General features: G+C 45.9%; 2 protein-coding genes across 2 annotated transcripts; one reads left to right on the top strand and one right to left on the bottom strand.

The window, feature by feature from the left end:
• The first annotated feature begins 380 nt into the window (after positions 1-380).
• Positions 381-8800, top strand: chuk (component of inhibitor of nuclear factor kappa B kinase complex). The gene is made up of 22 exons (XM_076151981.1): positions 381-488; positions 1014-1132; positions 2110-2204; positions 2576-2693; positions 2882-2951; positions 3039-3127; positions 3222-3311; positions 3450-3574; positions 3652-3759; positions 3909-4044; positions 4270-4464; positions 4578-4680; positions 4784-4907; positions 5169-5320; positions 5483-5544; positions 5824-5933; positions 6172-6221; positions 6303-6408; positions 6519-6666; positions 7065-7201; positions 7306-7405; positions 7494-8800. The coding sequence occupies exons 2-22, from the start codon at positions 1028-1030 to the stop codon at positions 7557-7559; spliced, it is 2289 nt and encodes a 762-aa protein (XP_076008096.1). The 5' UTR covers positions 381-488; positions 1014-1027; the 3' UTR covers positions 7560-8800.
• Positions 8801-10368: 1568 nt separating this feature from the next.
• Positions 10369-20293, bottom strand: adam8b (ADAM metallopeptidase domain 8b). The gene is made up of 24 exons (XM_076152173.1): positions 20185-20293; positions 19749-19858; positions 19564-19637; positions 19029-19104; positions 18228-18304; positions 17498-17699; positions 17232-17297; positions 17065-17127; positions 16802-16971; positions 16619-16700; positions 16391-16533; positions 16006-16192; positions 15456-15545; positions 14695-14893; positions 14482-14584; positions 14224-14392; positions 14066-14146; positions 13891-13975; positions 12717-12837; positions 12467-12626; positions 12312-12380; positions 12147-12200; positions 11772-11913; positions 10369-11677 (listed from the first exon to the last, which is right to left on the bottom strand). Exons 1-23 carry the CDS (start codon positions 20219-20221, stop codon positions 11782-11784), a joined length of 2550 nt encoding a protein of 849 aa, XP_076008288.1. The 5' UTR covers positions 20222-20293; the 3' UTR covers positions 10369-11677; positions 11772-11781.
• Positions 20294-20582: the final 289 nt, after the last annotated feature.

Here is a 20582-nt window from a genome sequence, read left to right as displayed (position 1 = left end):
ATATTGTAATTGTACCACGTTAGGTAGTACATGATTTATTTCTGCACCTCTTGCTGATTATTTAACCCTTGTTACCTTACCTATTTGAATTCATATTATCAAATTTATATATGTATATTATTTATAAGTTTATCAATAGGGAAGACAGGTCAGTTTTTCTGTCAGAATTATAGGTTCTAAATCTAAAAATTAATTTAATAAAATGAACACGCAGCCCTTTTTGTGTTGCTGATGACTGGAGGGTTTAACATTTGCTAAAGTTACATTATATTCCTCATATTTCACGTCGTACAAACAGAATAATGATTGTAATCCGTGTTTTGTGTGAACGTGGGGAACGTTGTGTTCTTGAACGCCTCACTGTCAAGTTTCACAAAACACAGCCGGGCTTTCTGATGACGTCATTACTGGGAAACTACACACATTGCTGCATTGACCAGAACACAACACGAACGAACACGGCTCATGACTTTTCATAGAAATCACAAGTAAGTGTGGAAAAGGCGCCGTCACCGTCGGGAGAAACGTGAATAATTGACATAAAACGCACAGCTTCCTCTGACTGGAGCGTTTGTTTCTCCAGATGCTACGAAGTTAGGAAATGGCTCCGTCTATTCACTGCAAAGCATGGTTGTTTTAGCGCTGCCGGATGCTAGCTAGCTGCTAGTCAGCAAACAAGCTCAAGTAGCGAAGGTTTCATATTTTGAAGTTTCCTTTTATACGCGTGTGTGCTTTTGTCTTAGTCGAATAAATCGCGTGTCAGTGAAACAAGAACCACTTGTGTCATGTCGTCGCTCAACCTCAAGCCAACGCAGTTATTTTTCCACACAACATCGGCTGTCATCTGACGTTAGCTGGTCCAGGATATAAACTGGTTTCCGGGTTTATGAAGCCAAATCTACAGATAGCGACTGCAGATGGGAGTAGAGACTCAATGTTTCCCCTCCGTGTGAGTGATAGTCTTGCCTTGTGTGTGGCTGACATGTAACCATAACTTCTGCACTTTGTTCCAGCTGGAGTTACAAAAATGGAGAAGCCTCCGTTTAGACAGAACCAGATCTGCGGGGACTGGGAGATGAAGGAGAGGCTGGGAATTGGCGGCTTCGCTCATGTTTACCTCTACCAACATCATGTGAGTGTAGACCCAGAGACCTGCCAACAACATGAGTGTGTCTACTACCTACTGCATATGACTTTACCAATGGAAACGAGGACACTTTCCAACCCTTGTGGAATGGTTTTCCAATTCTAATCTAGGAATGGTGCAAACACTGGGCCCATTCCCAGTATGAACCTCCCATAATAGTTTGACTGGATGCACAAACCAATGTTGGCTTTATGATTGCACATAAGCAGACATACCTATTCTGCCATCATGGCTTATTTATGTGTCTTCGACTTATCTACATTTTTCCTGGTTGTCATGTAACAACCTGGAAAATGCCAATTGACAAAACCTTCAGGATCCTTCCGGACCCGCGTCTGGTTATGGATTTGAGCAATGTATTTCTTCCCGTTCTGCTAAACTACCGTAACTCAATGCTATTGTCCCCAAGGGATGTTTTCCATTTACACAGCAGCGATTTAGAAACAACCAATCACATCCTCGGCTCATTGGACACTGTCAATATCCACCCTAAAGAGCTCGTCCTCCTAAATGACAGCCTGAGGTGGGAACGTGCTGCAGAAGCTGGGTTTGTGTGTGTTTTCCTCAAACTCTATTTACAGAGCAAACTTGAACTGGAACTATACTGACTGCTAATGTAGAGCAAAATATGGGTCCTTTAAATTTAACCCAGGCATCTCAAATCTTAACCCACATATCTGATCATCTTTCCTCCTGCAAAACAACCAAACCTGCTGATGGACAGTGAAAGTGCGATGTCTTACCTTAGAAACCCCAACAGGCTGCACTGGATGAATGCATGGGATGTGTGTGTGTGTGCGCCTCTTCAAGATCCTATGGGATGTAGGTGCTGAAAGCTGCTGTGTGTGTGTGTGTGTGTGTGTGTGTGTGTGTGTGTGTGTGTGTGTGTGTGTGTGTGTGTGTGTGTGTGTGTGTGTGTGTGTGTGTTGACTTCCTAATGGGAATTTGTTCCCTTTTTGTAGGAAACAAATGAAAAACTAGCTGTGAAACTGTGCCGCCTCGAGTTGACGCCGAGAAATAAGGACAGATGGAGCCGAGAGATCCAGATCATGAAGAAGTTAGTATCTATCCTCGCTTATAGAGAGTTGTTGTTGTTGTGTTGTTTCCTGTATTCTCTGCTTCCAGTGGCAGGAGTACGTTCATGTAGCACAAAGCTGCAGTTTGATACTTTAACTGTATCATCAGAACAGTAACGCCTTCATGTTTCCAGTAAATTGTATGACTAATGGCCTGAAGGTTTTTCTATAAGATCCACATGTCATAGGAGTTTACTTTGTCTCTCGCTTGTAGAAGATGTTAAAGTGAGGTCATCCCTGTTGATTAACTGAGACAAACATGGCAGCAGATGACAAAATTGGCAGGGACACCATTAAATCTTTATGTAGTTTAAACTGCTCCTCTTCCTCTTCTTCCTCCTGTCTCGTTCAGGTTAAATCACATCAATGTGGTGACGGCCCGGGAAGTCCCAGAGGAAATGCAGCACATAGCCTTAAATGATCTTCCACTGCTGGCCATGGAGTACTGTTCCAGAGGAGACCTGAGGAAGGTGAGGGACCTGCTGAGGAAGAGTTGAGAGGACAAAATAGCGTCATGGCCGTTTTCAGATCTTATCAAACTTGTTTTACAGGCACAATCGGCCGCTAAGGTCCTGGCAGAGCAAATTCCATCTCATTGTGATTAGCAGTGACAAAGTGAAAGCACCTTCTTATTGTGGTACGTCTGTGTGAGTTACAGATGCTGAGCAAACCTGAGAACTGTTGCGGCTTGAAGGAAAGCGAAGTGCTTTCGTTACTCAATGATGTTGGTAGGTTAACGGCGTGTTCGTCCACTAATGGAGCCCCTTTGCGCCTCCTCGTCTGTCATTCTGACTCTTGTTGTGTTTGTGCTGCAGGATCTGGCATCCAGTATCTGCATGAAAACAAAATCATTCACAGAGACCTTAAACCGGAGAACATTGTGCTGCAGGATATCGGTGGGAAGGTAAAATGTGGAGTTTGCTTCACGCGCCTATTCTGACTGTCACAGTTCTGCTGCTTTAAGCTTTTAACTTTTACTCTTATTCTTCTTGCTACAGCTCGTTCACAAAATCATTGACTTGGGCTACGCTAAAGACCTGGACCAGGGCAGCCTGTGCACCTCCTTCGTCGGCACTCTTCAGTATCTGGTGAGCGGTTCACCAAACTCTTAACTCTTTCACCACCATTGGATTCTAAAGTCCTCCTGCTTTCATTCATCTTTTTCCAGATTTCCTCCTCCTCCTCCTTTGTATGGTTTTGTAATGCAGGGCTTCTTCTCTCTGCAGGCACCGGAGCTGTTTGAGAACAAATCGTACACCGTCACTGTGGACTACTGGAGCTTCGCCACCATGATATTTGAGTGCAGCTGCGGTTTCCGTCCATTCCTGCACAACCTCCAACCTGTGCAATGGTAGGTTGATGATAAAAGTCGATGAGTAGGTGAATTTAAATGTCATTGCTCCTCATGCCGTGTGTTTGCATTCACAGGGCCAGCAAAGTGCGGAACAAAGATCCTAAAGACATCATGGCTGTGGAGGATATGAACGGAGAGGTTCACTTCTCCACACATCTCCCCGAGCCCAACAACCTCAGCAGGTTAGGAGCCTGTAGTCGCTACACGTGTTTGTGTTTGTTTGCTGTTCTGTGTAGAGAAAGCAAGTGTCCTCTGGTCGCGGCTGGCTTGATGTTTAACAATCGTATGACTTGAGTTGGTCTTAATGTTGTTTTGAATGACCCTCGTCCAGGCCGCTCCTGGAGCCGATGGAGATGCTGCTGCAGCTCATGCTTGAGTGGGATCCCGTCCATAGAGGAGGCCGAATCAGCCCCGACGTGAAGAAACCCCAGTGCTTTGAAGTCCTGGAGCAAATATTAAGTATGAAGGTGAGCAACACACCCCGCTCCTCCAGACACGACGCCTCTGCTGGGGCTTTGAAGGCTACAGTTACATCATCAGGGCCGGAGACGTGTCCGCGTCTCGGTTCACTTTCAACTGATCTTCTCTATAATACTGACAGATGAAAGATGATTGAAATGCTTGGCCTGTGTGTAAAATGATAACCTCTCTCTCCCTCTCCCTCTCCGTCCCCCTCCCCCTCTCCCCCTCAGGTGGTCCACATCCTGAACATGACCACGGCTCAGGTCCACTCTTTCCAGCTTACTCCAGACGAGAGCCTCCACAGTCTGCAGAAGCGCATCGAGGCGGAGACAAAGATCGAGGTGATGAACCAGGAGCTGCTGCAGGAGACGGGCGTGTCGCTGGATCCCAGGAAAGCCGCCGCACAGTGCGTCCTGGAGGGAGTGGTAAGGAACGGACTTTGTGCTTTGTACATTGATGTCTTTCACCTCATGTCAATATGAAGGACAAACAAAACGCAAGCCAAGATCCATTCATCAACGTCTCTTCTGTTGTGTAGAGAGGTTGGGACAGTTACATCGTCTACCTGTTTGACAAGAGCATCAGCAAGTACTCCGGCCCCTTCAGTGCCAGACAGCTGCCTGAAAAAGTCAACACTATCGGTGAGGATAGCAGGTTTGCATTGTGTGATACAGTGTAAATGGATAAGTTATATGCTCGTGTTTTGATAACCGTACTGTTTTGGGTCGCGTTCCAACCCGACAGTGCAAGAGGCCAAGATGCAGATGCCCCTGGTGGAGCTGAAGAAGGTTTGGGGTGAAGCGGTGATCTACATCTGTGGCCTGAAAGAAGACTACAGCAGGCTGTTCCAAGGCCAGAGGGCGGCCATGTGAGTCACAGACCGACAGACAGAGCGGCAAACAGAAAGACAGACAGACAGACACAGGGACGGGCGGGTGGGCAGCATGTTGACCCACATACAGTATGACTTCCTAAATATTCAGTCAATACAGTGAGAGTAATGGAACCAGACCCAGTTCAAGTGAAAACTCAGATCAGATGACTTTAATGACGATGTTGTGATTTAGAGTTTTCTCTGTTGGATCGTTTCCGTCTCAAAGATAACATTTGACTTCACATCTCCCTCCAGGTTGAGCCTCCTGCGCTACAACACCAACCTGACCAGGTACAAGAACAGCATGTTTGGCTTCTCCCAGCAGCTCAAAGCAAAGCTGGACTTCTTCAAAAGCAGCATCCAGTACGACCTGGAGAAGTACAGCGACCAGATGCACTACGGCATCTGTGAGTGTGGCTGAGGCCCAACCTCTGGAAGGCTGAGTGTTACGCATTGGTAGATTTGTAGTTAATTTGTGTGTGTGTGTGTGTGTGTCTGTGTGTGTGTGTGTGTGTGTCTCTGTCTCTGTCTCTGTCTCTGTGTGTGTCTCTGTGTGTGCTCTTTCAAAGCCTCTGAGAAGATGCTGAAAGCCTGGCAGGAGAACGATGAGAGAGCGGCAGCGTTTGCTCAGGTAACTAAGACGGATCATTCAGATACCTGCACGGGTTAATTATCATGTCTGTGTCGGGGCTGAATCATCAAGCGTGTGAGTTTGTGAAACTGTGAGCTCTTTGTCTGCTGAAACCGTGTTAATGATGCACACACTCCTCTGCTGCCTAATGAGGATGAAGATGAGGATGTGTGATTCAGGTTCTCTTTTTCTTGGCCTCCTGCCTCTTGACACGTTACCTGTATGAATTGCTGAACAGCTTAGCGGCGGTGTTTGAGTGATACCCTCTTTGCCCTGCAGGTGGCAGAGGTGAGCCATCTGGACGACGAGATCATGGCTCTGCACTCTGAGATAGTGGAACTTCAGAGGAGCCCGTACGCCCGTCGCCAAGGAGACAAGATGGAGCAGCTGTGAGTGTTCACAGGGGTCCGGCCTGACGAGCTGCCATCCGCACATTCATGAATCATCATCCTCATTACATCATCATTATGTCGTCATTATCTCTGGCCCATACGTAGTCGAGCATTACTGCATGAGGGCGAATGTGTAGTTCATCTGTGAGCATGAACACATCGCCATTGTTTCAGATTAGTGTTGCTTACACCACATAAAGTTTAGCCCAGATGATCAAACTTTGTTCTTTTGCAGAGAAGAGAAGGCCATCGAACTTTACAAGCAGTTGAAGAGGAAGTGCAAAAGTAAGAGACGTTTTGATTTCAATCTATAGAGAAATTTGTCAAGATGTCATTGATTTCTATGACATCATCCCTCTCCCCCAGTACCCGAGCCGGACGGGAGCAGTGACAGCTCAGAGATGGTCAAAGCCATCATCCAGACCGTCCAGAACCAAGATAAGGTCCTCAAAGATCTCTACACACACCTCAGGTAACAGCTGAAACGACGCCTTTGCACCAAGACCCTTGTGCATTGTAAACTCTTGAGTGTGTGGCGAGTCAAAGGTCACTTGCCTGAGTGTTGTCGCGTCTCCTCCTCAGTAAGATCCTGCTCAGCAAACAGAAGATCATTGACTTGTTTCCACGGATCGAGAAAACCCTGGAGAGCATCAAGGACGCCGACAACACGGTGATGCAGATGCAGATCAAACGGCAGCGAGAGTTCTGGCATCTACTGAAGATCGCCTGTGTGAGTGACGGCCGCTTGATCACTTATCAGCACGGCCATGTTTGGGTTTGTTTTTAAAGAAGAAGAACATTCAGAACTGTCTCGGACAACAGTCGAGACGGTATTCACTATTGAGTTTCAGAGCGCAGGACGCCGTCTGCTCTGCCTCAATCTAATTTCAGATTAGATTAAGTTAAGTGAACGTCCGTCTGTGAGGTCTGCCTCTGTGGCTCGGCACTTCCTGTTTTCTCCCCGGGGCTCCCCGCCTCTAAATACCCAGAATGTGGAGGAGTGGGGCCTCTTTATCACAAAGGCAGCATGTTTTAATGACCTTGTGTAGCAGTGTAATCTCTCTATCTCTCTCTCTCGCTCGCTCGCTCGCTCTCTCTCTCTCTTATCGCTCTTGCTCTCTCCTCTAGGCTCAAAACTCCAACCGGAGCTTGATAGCAGCCAGTCCAGACTCGTCCAACCTGCTGCAGGTCTCCCAGTGGTCCCAGTCGGCCCAGCCTGTGAGCTCCCCACACCCGCTCACCTCTCTGCCCGGGCCCAATGACAGGTTACTCTCTCTCCCTCCCTCTGACCTGACTCGCTTGTACAAATGGAGCCCGTGACACGTAAGCATAAGGCAGAAGCGGCTCAGTGTGTTTGTTCCTCTTCCAGTGACGCCGCTCCTCGTCTGCTCCAGGAGAACCAGAAGTACCTCAGTCAGCTGACCAGTCTGATGCAGGAAGCCGCTGACGACCAGGCCAAGAGCATCGTGGTAGGTTCTGTGCTTTTAATGGAACCTTATTGTAAATCCCACGGATCACAGTAGTAAATGATTGAACATGTTGCTTCTTTTCCTCCAGGACGAAGACTGGAGCTGGACAAAATACGAGACTCTCTCAACCAAATTAAAAAAGCGTAACGCGTAAGTCAGGCCTCGTCCTCTGTCCCAGCCTGCACTCCAACACTAAGGACTGAAAGCTGTGAACGCAGCAGAATGACGTAAGCGTTGGACAGTGGCGATAACGTGGACTCTCTGGAGCTTCTCTCTCCTGAGCGTCTTTAACAAAGGTCCCCGTGCTCCGCCACTCCCATCCTGTCATTGTGGAACGTTATATTCATGAATATTCTTCTTTTTTATATGAAATAATACAAACGTCGGTCTGCGTTGCAGGATTTGTTGAAGCACGCTCCATAAGCTTTCCCATTTTTCCAGTTTTATTGCAAACTGTAGCAGCAGAATGAGTTTCAGGGCAGAAGTTGGCGTGTTGCACCGAAACATGGGAACTGATTCAGCCTCGTGGCTCGTGACAGACAAGGAAAACACAGGAAGCGGTTGAGGGGGTGGGTGGGGGGTTCGGGGGGCAGAGGAGAGGTACCAACGCAGCAAACGGCACTTTGATACTCCCATGTAGCCGCTGCGGAAAGACGAGCAACATTCCCGCGCGGAATCCTGCTCCGGTCTTTCCGCCGGTCAGATTGTCGCAGAATTCACAATAACGATCAAGACAGAAACTCTTCCTGTCACTCGTATTCAGTTTGTTTATGTTTAACTCTACACACTCTGAGGGTTTAGATCATAATGTAAACTTCTTCTTCAGGATCCTGTCGCTTATCATCAGCAGAAGTCGTCATATATAAATGTGACAGAAGTGGCGGGCCATGATGTTTATACCATGTCTATATTGTACATTTGTCTTTTTAATTGTCACTCAAAGGGGGGTTCTGTTGTGTCATTATGTGCCGGTTCTGTCCCACTAGATGGTTTATAGGCGGAGCTTACGGCACAGTTTGCGCCATCGTCCATTGATAGCCAGTAGAGGTGAGTGGGTCTTAGTGCGGAGACGTTCAAAGCTCAGAAGGAGCTTAACAAAGTAAAGAGTTGAATGTACGCAGTCAGGCTGCCAGGCAGTAACCTGAGCTGTGTTCTGAAACATGTCTACGTGGTTCCATTGGGCCAGAAAGAAATTTATCCTCTCAGTTCTATTTATGAAGTTCAAGTGCAATGGAAGAAAAAGAAAATATATATTTTGTATTTAATGAACATGCTGTCAGTTTCCTTTGTTCCCATCTGGTTTGAATTTGTCTCTAAATGTTTAATTTGTAGAGTTTGCATTGTAGAAAGATCAGATGTTTGCCTGGTAATAAAATAAAACGACTTTGGCATGTTCTAATGTTCCGGCTTTGTTTTTTTTGCTTTGAATACAAATGGTGAGTCCAGTTTGACGTCATTTAGTGATGAGGAAGAAGGAACGGCAGCTTCTTCTAGGAGAGTTGGGAAGGTGACACATTCCATGTTCTCCATTGAAGAGGGAAGCTGAGGAAACCAGGTCAGCCCTGTGAGTGAGCAACACTGAGTCACTGAACACATCAGCATGTTTCACTTACTTCCTTCCCTTGTGATCCGTTTCAGTGATGAGCACTCAGGCTCAGCTTGTGTGTTTTACCACAGGTGTCAGGAAATGATATGTGTAACGGTCATGCCGGCTCTCAGATCTGTTTGAAATCCCTGCAGCCTCTCTGGAACTCTTGTTTCCGTGCTTTCAAACACATAAGTCGATTTAAAGCTGAACGTGTAACCAGGGTGTGAGCGTGCTGTATCTCTTGGCTCCTTTCTACAAGCTCCATTAAAGTAAATTAGCCATAAAGAAGCTGAAATTAGGCTAGAGCAGAAGTTAGTCTAAGTGTTTCTTCTTTTATAACGTCGTCTGAGAAGTCTTGTGGCTTTGTTGTAAATAACTTAAAAACAGGAACACAACTCCATCGTGTGTGTGTGTGTGTTAGTTACTGCAAATGCTGTCATCGCATATTGTCTCATCTAAGAACGCACGCAGTTCACTGCATGTCAGAGCAGCAAGCAGAGACAAAGCTTTGCTGTCGAACAGGCTGCGGTCGTTGTAAACTGCTTGTTTTAAAAGTTGTACGCTTTGTGAATCACAGTTGAATCGGCTCAACTTTCCCAGCTTGGAGGGGGCCTGAAAGTTGAGCCCCCCCCCCTGATTTTGGGCCTGCATTCCTCCAAAGCTCAACTCCCCGTCTGAGCGCTGATTCATGCGGCCGGTCTCGACCCGATTCACAGCCACGTCCACACACTTTGTTCTGTCTTAGATGTGATGAATGTTTTTCGGGGGGTAATTAGTTTAGAAAAAAGGATTTATGCTCCGGGTCTCATTCCATTAAGGAAGGGGAAGAATTTTTCAAGAAACACCTTCCAAACATGAGTCACTCTGCTCCATTTTACTGGTGTTAAATGAGTTTGTCCTGGTTTTTAAATGTATTCAAGCTTGCAGGAGGAAACTTGCGTCCCTCTTACGATCGATGCTCAGACCAGACGAGTTCAGATTTACAGATTCTGTCTTTTAATGTTTACCTTTCCCATGAAAAGCCTGAATGTGTGTTTAAACTGAATCATTCCCCCCCCACACACACACACACACACACAGCTAACAGATGATGGGTGTTCACACAGGGAGTCTGAGTCTGTGACAGCAGAGCTCTGACTCACGCAGCCTCCATTTCCTCCAGCCGCTCACAGGAGACCCATAAATATGTATCGACTCGTTCTTCGTCTTCTCAGCTGCGCTCGGACAATAGAAGAAGACTCCAATACAAACTTGTCTTTCAAAAGAGAGAGGCATAAACATCTGCACAAACTAGGACTTCTTCTAATCAGGCAGGCGTGAACAAAAAAAAAAGGGGAAACTACAGTGCGAACAGAACTCACACACACACGGCGAGGAAAAATCTTCAGTTGTATTTCTGGGTACAGACTCATGAGTTACAGTGCAAAACACAGCCAGATGGTAACAGATAAGAAGGCCTCGCCTCGTTTCCTCTGACGAAGATACATTGTGTCGTACTTCTGCAATAAAGTGCACTTAAGATGCGTTCACCAGTATCACGTAATCAGGCTTTACATTCAAATCAATCATAACAACAAAGGGAAGCGCCATCATAAGACAAATGCATCACTAACATACAATTTGCATTTCTGGAAGGGGAACATTTTACATTTTACACATTTTATTCAGATTCACACTCTGGCTTGGGGGTTGAATTTGACCTTTGTAATGTCGCAGAGGTCACACACACACAAAAGCCTTTACACATTTGTTTCAACGTGCTGAATACCACATGACCGCTAACATGAACTTGACGTCAGACCAGCAGCTTCCCCTTTTTAAAGCTCACAGATAATCTTTCAGAACTTTCAGGTTCATGCAGAGGTCGCGGACATTCACTTGGATTTACTTGTGTATTTATTTTGTATGTTGTTACATTCTGGAGGTATTTGTGGTGTATTTGTCCTCATTATGGTCGACTTCCTGTTATCAATTACATGGAACTAAACTTCTAACTTCACCACAGGGCTCCGTAAGGGTGCGTTCAAGGGCCTGCAGACGGGTAAGTAAATGTCAAATATCTTCAGAATGTTTCAATTACAACAACATCCGTGACCTAGTTCGCACGTAAATGACGTAAGAACCATGAAAGTGAGTGTGTGTTGCTTTAAACATGTACTGTATGTCTGGGGGACATAAACCCGATGACTGACGCTCCAGGAAAAAATCAGTGCGGATTCCCCCCAAGAGGCCGCAACCTCGTCATGCTCCCCCTCAGGACAGATAACAAAACAAACGGATTATATGGAAGTGTTTCACAGTGAACCACACACACACACACACACACACACGCACACAGGTCATCTGTCCTGTACGTACCATCCATTCGTTTTCAAGTTACCACTGTGCAAAAGTGACTCGGGAATAAAGTGTGGAAGGCACAGACTGGCTTTGGAAGGACAAAATAAATAAGAGATCAAAGATTCAAGTGAGGCACCGCTTTGGCTCACTGTCGTAAAAAAAAAGAAAAGAAAAGAAAACTGCATTCCCACAAAATGTCGAATGCAGAACCAAGGTCTGAAACGATCCCAGACATCTTCACTGGGTTAAGCTCCGATTTATGCACGACATCCTTAAAGGCTCCGAGGTGTGAAGATCTCTGAAGTCCTCGGCCTCCTCCTGAGTCACGCCTCCTTTCCGGAAGCCTGCGGGACAACACGGAGACCAATTCATCCCTCTGTCTGTGAGTGTGTGTTCCCAAATGTCAAACTTCCCGACAGGTGAAAGGTGTTTGCCTACCTGCAGAGTCTCATGTGAGGATATGAGTTTGTGGCTTTGCGGGCGGTAGAGGAGGAGGAAGAGGCATTTTGATTCGGGGGGCTGAAGGAGGACTGGGCTTGACCGGAGGTACAGGAGGAGGATTTGGTTTGGCTGTGTTAAACTAAGGAGCACAAAAGCATGTTAGTCGATGTTAATCTGTTCCTTCAATCAACTTCTAAACCTATAGTTGTGCGTTAAACTTCGTATTTGTCAGTCAGTTGTGAGAAACACTTTCAGTTTTGGAGTTTGTAGCCTTGGAGATTCTTGTGGCGCCCAGAAGAAACCGCAATCTTAACCTCGGAATGTTTCAGCTATGAGTCTACATTCCTGCCCTCTTCAGTTTGTGTGACTCACCTGCGTCTTACTCAGAGGAGGCAGAGGTTTGGACGGAGGTAAAGGTTTGGGCTGCTGTGAAGACAAAGGGGGCAAAGTCACTCACAGTCACAGGCAGGATGTTTCAGCTAAATCACACAGAGGTTTGCAATTTACAGACAAAAGATACAAACGTGGAACTCTCACCAGTTCAGTTAGGCGAGAGGTAGGCAATGGCGATGATGGTGATGATGACGAGAAGGATTTCTTTGGTGGCTGAGAAAGCAAAGAGTAAAGTTGAGCGTCATTCATGCTGGAGTAACTGATCTCTTAAAGTTTGTGTGCGGCGTGCTGTGTTGTACCTGAGGGGCGGGGCGGCAGGGCGGGGTGGAGACGAACAGCGGCGTGCAGCTCTGAGTCGCCGTCGTCTCCATAAAGGTCGGCTGGCTGATCTGAGGTCGCTCCTTCCCGCTCGGCTCCTGGAACATCGGGTTGAGCTTGCCGGGCGCCGAGTGAACTTTCCTGTGGGCGGAAAAAGTTTGTTCAGACTCCAACCAGAAACACACACACACACACACACACACACAGGGGCCGTAATCTGAGCATACACACCTTTTCGATGTGTAGTTCTCCCTGTTGTTCTTTTTACAGCACATCACTCCCGCGACCACAATCGTGATCACTAAGAGGATGGAGAGAGCTGCACACACACCAGCAATGATCTCAGTCTGGCCTACAGGTAGAAAAACAACAACAAACACACACAGTTATATAACTACAACTCCACTTTGTTAAATAACGACTGAAACATATAAAGATTGTGGCTTGTTTTGCGTAGACTCGTCCCTAAAACAGGAAACAGATGTCTCAGAAAACAGCTGAAAACATGAGAGGAGGAGGGAGAGACTGAGTTGTGTATCTGAAAACGTTGCACAACAGCTTGGCATACGTCGCAACTCGTGAAGCAACACCTGACAAAGTGTTACGTTAGCTTATTTTTAGATCATAGTTTTGTACGTTTCATCACAAAAACTCTAAAGTGAGGATGCGTCCGGTTTATTTGAGTCACTTTCATGGGCACTTGGTGTGATGTCACCTCCCAGATATGTAAAGTGTGTGTGTGTGCACGCTGTGCTCATGTGTAGTTATAGTTTCGGCCTCCTTGGTGGTGGTGAATTGAGTCTTCTTGCCCTTTTTAGGCTCTTTTCTGTGAGAACTTTAACATTTTTGAACACCGCCAACACAAAATGTAATGGTGCCTTCAAGACCTCCTGGGAAGCTTCAACACAGCTCTGCTGTGTTCTGGTGGTTTTGGGCAGCACAATATGCATGATCCTTTTTGGTAGTTAGGTCCGGCAAACACTTATATATAATAATAATAATAATAAAATAATATTGAATTTTTTGAATAATTTTTAATTAATTCTTCGGTTGCCTTCAACTTGTAACTTGTAATTCCGATATTTTCAGCAAGCTTGAAGGCATCGTGAGCCTTCCTCAGCTGTTGTCAATTCTACTAATTGGTTCCTTGAGCAGATGTCTTTATTATATTAGCAGTTTGGCTCTCAGTGAAAAAGATGAGCTCAAGGAAAAGCAACTAACCCTACTTTGTTATTAAGTGGTTGAGGAGCTCAGTCACACAGTGAATCACCGTTTCTTTGCTGAACTTACAGGAAAGTGTGTGTGTCAGCGAGCCTGTATGATCTGCTCTGATCTTTTTTGTACTTTACTGTCCATTATCCTAATCAGGCTCACATTAATCATCAGAGACTCCGACATGCCGTACCTTGAGGTAAGTCTGCATACTGGATGTCACAGTTGGGTGGAGCCCAGCCGGGGTTACAGTGACACTCCCTCTTATGATTACACACCTAAAAGATAAAAGGCAATAAAAAGTCAGTGTGGAAATCTGTCAGCGCTGTTGAGTTTAATGTATTTCAGCACTGGGATTGTTCACTTACCCCATTGTTGTTGCATTTCTTTGCGCATTCTTCCTTTTTCCCGTAGACTGACACATCCACGCATCTGTTGTCATAGCAAACCTGTGCAGAAGCCTCATGTCAACACAAAGAAACGTGCAACCTGAACCAAAAGGTGTCCATGTGAGGTTGTGCGGTACCTTGTTTGGTCCGCACAAGGTTCCTGCAGGGACCATGTCCAGGTTTCTGCTCTTGTCGTCGTCCACAGGCACGACGCATTTGATCACGCTGTGCACGGTGTAGATGGCACCTTTACCCGTGATGGAGTCGCTGCCGCCCTCGCAGAAGATGGACCCGCACTTAACGTTCCTACGAACATAAAGAGATAGGTGTTAGACGTGGGAGCCGAGATGGAACGTGGACAGGAACAGCCTGATGAGGATGATCAAGATGCGTACGGTGGAGTGCAGCGGGTGTAACCGTATCTGCCTCGCCCGCAGTGAGCGCCATCCTGACCCCCTTTGTTCATATCAAAACAGGCGTTGGCTCCAACTGTGGCGCCTTAGAACAGAGAAGAGAATCGTTTTCAGAAACCTCAGCTTGACATTTGCATACACTGCTTGACTTGAGGATTGATTGGTAAGTTCTGAGCCTGACATAGAGAGACTCACCTGTTCCAAACAGTCTCCAGCAGTGGTACTGGTGTGTGGGACACTGGCCGTTGTGGCAGAAGCCCTGGGCCTTGTTGTAGCACGGTTTGCCGTTCATCTCAAATCCGTCTTCGGGACAAACCTCTGACGCTCCGGTGCAGTATTCCGGCAGGTCGCAGTCACCGGCGGACTTCCGACACTCACTTCCAGCTGCTTTAATCTGTAGGAGTGACAGGAGACGCAGTCAGAGGATTTAATGTTTATAATCAGCTGGTATATTTGTTTGATGTTTCATTTTCTGGTGCCGTGTCTTCCAGGCCTTGTAAGCTTTCATTTTGAGGAAGGAAGTAGCGAGTTGCGTGGGAACATCAGGATATTGCCCTGCGTTTCCTGTTTCTATTGCACTGCTGCTGTTGATTTCTTAAACCAACCGTCTGTTCTTTCAGCCTGACCCCGCCCGACCTTGCAGCAGGGTGTGTCAAAGTCTCAACACCAAGAAACATCTCACTCTGATTCCTGCAGAGATTACGGTGTTATCGTCCAACAACTCGGCCCAAATCTGACTAAATATGCTGCTGAAGTGATACTATTGGCATATATTTACTCAGTGGAAAAGTAGACTATGCTGCAGGAGTTGTTTGAGAAGTGGGAGAGATCGTTTGATATTATAAACAATAGATTTTTGGCCTTTAACTCGGTCTTGAACGGCTTTCCTTCCTTTCCGTTCCTGTAGCAAGATGTGTGTGTGTGTGTGTGTGTGTGTGGGGGGGTTCCTACAGTACCTTGCAGTTTTCACAGCATTGCCCGTGAGCGCACTGAGATCCTGCTGTCAGGCGACACGTTGAGGCGTCGCAGCACGAGTTCTTGCATTCCTAGAGGAGACAGATGAGCATATTTTCAAGCTGCATCATGGTTGTTGTTTCCAGAAAACTCCACTTATATACACAACATAATAGCATGTTTCCCCGCAGTGTAGAGTTTTCTCAGTAGAGTCTCTTCCTGTGTGAGCTCACTACATGTGTCGTATGGGGATTGCGACCCTGCTCTGGTGGATCCAGTTACACCTTGGACGGGGTGAAGAAAAGTCAGCCTCCCACACAAACAAAAACTCTGCCAAGACTCTGATAAGATGTGAGGACATGGGAAAACAATTTAACTGTAACTCTTTGAGGCCAGAATCCAGCGTCTCTCTCCGTCACGGCTACCTTACTTTCTGTGACCTCACACACACAGGAAAGCACACCAGCCTGCTGTCTTCCTCTGCCAACAGATATATTTAACCTGGAGGTGACAAATCTGCAATCTGCCATCCGCAGTATCAGTCAGCTTTACCTCCTCTGTGCCGCAGTCGCACTCCTCTCCGGGATCCAGCAGGGCGTTGCCGCAGCGAGGGCCGAAATCGATGGTCCTGGCGTAGCTGGGTTTGAGCAAGCAGCTGGGTTGAGCTCTTTCCAAGAATTCGGCGAGCTGCTCCTCGCTGCAGCCGCTGAAGAACTCGGGGAAGGCTTGATTTCCTATTCTGAGAAGAAGCAGAAGAGTTTCCCAGGATCAACAGAAAGCTTCCATTCAGGGTTGAGGGCTACAGAATAATGTATCGGGCCATGTTCATGATCCATTTGATTTCATGATTGAGTGACAAATGCCCATGGAGTTCCTGTGTCAGTAACCCAGTAAATGAATCAGTCATTCATTCAAACTTCACTCATGCCGGCCTTACTTCAGTTTGTCTGCCATGACACAGTTCCCACTGCTGTAAGCCGGACCACACATGCAGCTGGGATCATCATGGGACAAGCCAAAGTTATGTCCCATCTCGTGAGCAATGGTGGAGGCAAGACCGATAGGGTTGCTATGGTGATCCTGAGAGGAGAAACGCAGCATTGTCAGCTTCAGATTAAGTTAAATACACAATAAAACACGGGCAAACGGCAATCTGCAAGCTTACCTGATTGACTCCGCTTGAATTCTTTGTGCAGATTGCAAACTTATTAGCCAGGCCGACTGTATCGCCGTCAAAATCTATGCCACTGTGGAAGACAAAAGTCTCGCGTTAGGCCATCTTTGTCCTTCCCCTGTCTTCATCATTATCTGTAGAGATGCGACGCAGGATTCCAAGAACGATACTCACGTCACAAATTGTGCATTGTCGTGCTTCACCCTCGCCAGAAGTTCAGTCTGACGCCACAATAGGAAATTGTCCAGAGTCTTTTCCGAATTAAGGTCCACATCAATGTAGTCTTTGTAATCCCAAATCTCCAACCCCACCAGCATGATGCGAATATTCAGAGGTCGATACAACTGCAAGAGGAGAGGAGAGGAGACGTTTATCTGTCAGCTAAGAGCACCGAGGGCACGCCACCAAGCCAACCAGTCGGTAAACTGCCGGGATACCTTGTCAACGTGATTTACAACTCCCAGAATGCGGGCGTTGGTTTGGCTTCTGTAGCGTTTATACTGGAGGAGAGGAAGAGAAAAGACAAACACACAGGGATCAGATTCCACAAGCAGGAGGAATAAAACAGTAGAAGTGAATTAATCTGTGAATGTGACCTGATTACCTCGGCGTTGTCCACCACCACCACCAGCTCCACAAACCTCTGCTGGCCTGTGATTGGTTTGTTTTTCTAGAAGGGCGCAAAGAGACACAATAACCTCATTTCAAGCTGAATCAACAGAAAACAACCAAGGAGCCCAAAGAAAACAATCTGACAGGGACCTTAGACCTGATTATTAACCATTCCAATCATGTATAAGGACGATGTGTATATAGATCAATCACTTCCTGATCAATTGACCTGACTGAACCCCTCTCCAGGTTCCTTACCGGCGATCTGGACTTGAGTCCGGAGAGCCGAGGGCCCTTGTCCTGCTCGTGGTCGTAGCGGGTGCTGGAGTTGGACGTGGAGCCGCAGACGGGGTTCCCGCTGACCTTCAGGTGCTCCTGCCGGTAAACTGCGTGGTCGCCGTCCTCAGACAGGCCCAGAGGCTCGATTAGGTAAACCTGCCGCCTGGCTCTCATGAAGCCACTGTAGAAGAAAACAAAGGCTTTAATGTTATGGGTTAATGGCTTTGTAAACTAAAACCATGGTGCCAGCATCATTCTATTCTATAATCTTCTATTATTCATGTAATCAGATATGCTAAGTTACTCATATAGTCACTGTGTGTGCTCCTATATTGTGTTTGTTTACCCTCCTTATGTTATGACCATAAGGGTTGCCATGTTTGGGCCCTAAATCCCTCCTGTGCTGCCTCTCTGTCTCACTCAGCCTAAACATCTGTGACAAGATCAACAATCAAATATGTGAGGATGTAACCAAATATATGAGACAAGAAGCTCCATATAAACATATTATTGTCTGGAAAAAGAGGTCAAGGCAGACACCCGTGGGAGAGAGAGACACAGGGAACTGTTAAGATAAGGATTTATGACTTCAAGGAGGCGCCTGCCCGCCATCATATGTGCCAATGCACCGGGCGTCCAACATCACGCAACACATGTCGCAAGCTTAAAGAACGACAAAGAGGAAGACAAAGAGCTCAGATTGACTCACCTGATCCCCTGACATATTCCCACACTGACAGTGGAGTCGTCCATGCCTTCGATGTGGCCGTGATAGTAGCAGTGCTCCTGGAGGAAATGCATTTATTAGTTTACTGACTGATTACGCACCAGGGGAAATTAGCCCAGGAATGAACCGAAACTAGTAAAGCTCATTAAGTCGATGGCAAATCTGAGACACAGTGAGTGTTTTCTTTGCTTTAGTCACATTGGTAACAAAATCCGGCTTTGTTTACACGTTTTTACCTGTGCAGAATGATGACAATATACATGATGTCACCAACTACAAGCATATAAGGGAATAATTGATACTTTTAATAATTTATAACAGTACAATATATAATAAACCGTCCAAATGCACTTGAAAGATCAGTTTGAAGTCCACACTATTTGTTTATCTCACTGCTATTCCTCCCCTTGGTGAGTCTGCATACATGTGTTTATGACAAAACCATTAAAAAAGCAGAACCTAAACACAATCCCAATCCCTACAATGGACAAACAGGGCCTTAATCAGAGGAATCAACAGTACTCCATTGAGATGTAAAGCAGATTAGAGCTGTGAGGCCGTTAAAGAAGGAAGGTCACGTCAGGTCAGGTATTTTAGTCACAAGTGTGGTTACTCGTGGCTCTCTGACCGCCGCACACCAATCAGAATTAACACACTCTCTCTTGTAAACAAAAAGCGCATTGGTTCAAACACAAACAAAGCCACAAACGTCCAAAACCACTAAGATAGAAATGTGTCAGCAATTGGTTGACAGAAAATTGGCCAGTATAAAACACATCTCACCACATTAGGGGATGATGTCACCCGCTCTCCAGTCTCTGTGTAGCGTGTCTCTATGTAGTTGCTCCCAATTAGATTCCTGTAAAATACATAAAAAACAGTGGTCAAGCTTGTTATGAAGTATTTATTGTCAGTGGACATGAAATGCTGTTTGCTCCAGCTTAGGGAGGATGAAAGAACTATTTTCTTCTTCTATTCGCCATCTTTCACATGAGACTGTTCATTTTAAGTGAATCAAAAACATATCTGCATTATAGAAGACTAAATAAAGAACAATGTAACTGGTGTTTAGATCGCTCCCTCCTTTAAATTACAAATGTTTACTATTTAACACGTGAAATTAGTGTGTTTAGAAATTTAATCTGCTTCACTGATGCATTACACAGAATTACAAAGACAATTTTCACATCGCATGGGCCGAGTGTGTGTTCATAAATGATGGGCATGAAAATAGAATTACTGCATAGATGGTAGATTTGCTCAATCTAATTTGAAGCAAAAAAAAAATGACCTTCAGAAGGTTTTAGATTGTGTTTACCTGTTTTTCTCCAGATGAATGGTGTGGTTCTGTCCTTCAATGTCCAACTCAAAGCGGACCGTATTAGGATAAATCTGTAAGAGCACATAGAAGCACAATGAGTCTGGGTGTGTGTGTGTGTGTGTGTGAGAGAGAGCGAGTGTGTGTGTGTGAACATGGATCTGATATGATGAGGTTCAAGTCACCTGGTGCTCCTCCGGGCTCCTCTTCTGTCTCCCCGGCGTCAGTCTGTGGGGTCTGACCAGCTGGTAGCGCTCCACGTGAGAGAGCATCCCACAGCTCTGACACACACACACTACACACAAAACACACACACGTAAATCTCCACTAAATGTCAGGAAACCACTCAGTAATTTGCCTCCTTGATTTCGGATCAGATTGACCGATTAGCAACTAAAAGGAAATCTATTTCTAAGGAGCGTACCGTTTCTCTTTTTCGCACTTTATTCTTTTTATATCAACAACAGTACTTCATATCTAAGCAAATGTAAAGAAAAAACATCCACGCGCTTGTTCATCCCGTTATTCTATGGTTTTTGAATTTTAGTGGAACCGTTTTACGCATAAAAATGCAAAAAAAAGTAGTATTTCCCCTCCAGAATAAAATAGATTTCTACGTACCGCATATGACCCAGAGGGAGAGATTGTTCCGCCCCATGATGCTGCGCTCTCTGCGGGCACCGGCTCTGTTCACTGCGGCTTATTAGTGCCCGTCTTTCCGCGGAAGCCCCGCCTGCTCTCCAGTAAACTAACTTCTTATCGCCGCCTCACACATTACCGGAAAGCGACTGCCCATAAGAGCGAGCTAGCATTAGTCATTTCCGGTCATTCTTTCTAAATAAAACCCCGATTTTGGTACCACATTTAGGCAGTGTTGTCGCGTTCACGTAGAAATTAACGTGTAAATACGATTGTTTATGATAACAAAATACAACACTTGGAAGAAACCGGATAGCAATTACACTGGAATGTATTGCGTTGTACATTTGTTTAATGAAAGAAGACTATGTAAACGTAAC

The sequence above is a fragment of the Genypterus blacodes genome, unplaced genomic scaffold, assembly GCF_046128005.1.
Source record: "Genypterus blacodes isolate CSIRO-AG114 ecotype Tasmania unplaced genomic scaffold, CSIRO-AGI_Gbla_v1 ptg000055l_1, whole genome shotgun sequence".
Lineage (NCBI taxonomy): Eukaryota > Metazoa > Chordata > Actinopteri > Ophidiiformes > Ophidiidae > Genypterus > Genypterus blacodes.
The sequence above is the reverse complement of the archived record's forward strand: the minus strand, read 5'-3'. Positions and strand labels throughout refer to the sequence as shown.

Coding starts and splice junctions, on each gene's coding strand:
- chuk (XM_076151981.1), top strand. CDS start 1,028: ATGGAGAAGCCTCCGTTTAGACAGAACCAGATCTGCGGGGACTGGGAG. Junction 6,667..7,064: donor ATCTACTGAAGATCGCCTGT/GTGAGTGACGGC, acceptor TCTCTCCTCTAG/GCTCAAAACTCCAACCGGAG. Junction 7,406..7,493: donor ACCAGGCCAAGAGCATCGTG/GTAGGTTCTGTG, acceptor CTTTTCCTCCAG/GACGAAGACTGGAGCTGGAC.
- adam8b (XM_076152173.1), bottom strand. CDS start 20,221: ATGGGGCGGAACAATCTCTCCCTCTGGGTCATATGCG. Junction 19,859..20,184: donor CTCCCTCTGGGTCATATGCG/GTACGTAGAAAT, acceptor TTTTGTGTGTAG/TGTGTGTGTGTCAGAGCTGT. Junction 19,638..19,748: donor GGAGCCCGGAGGAGCACCAG/GTGACTTGAACC, acceptor GTGCTCTTACAG/ATTTATCCTAATACGGTCCG.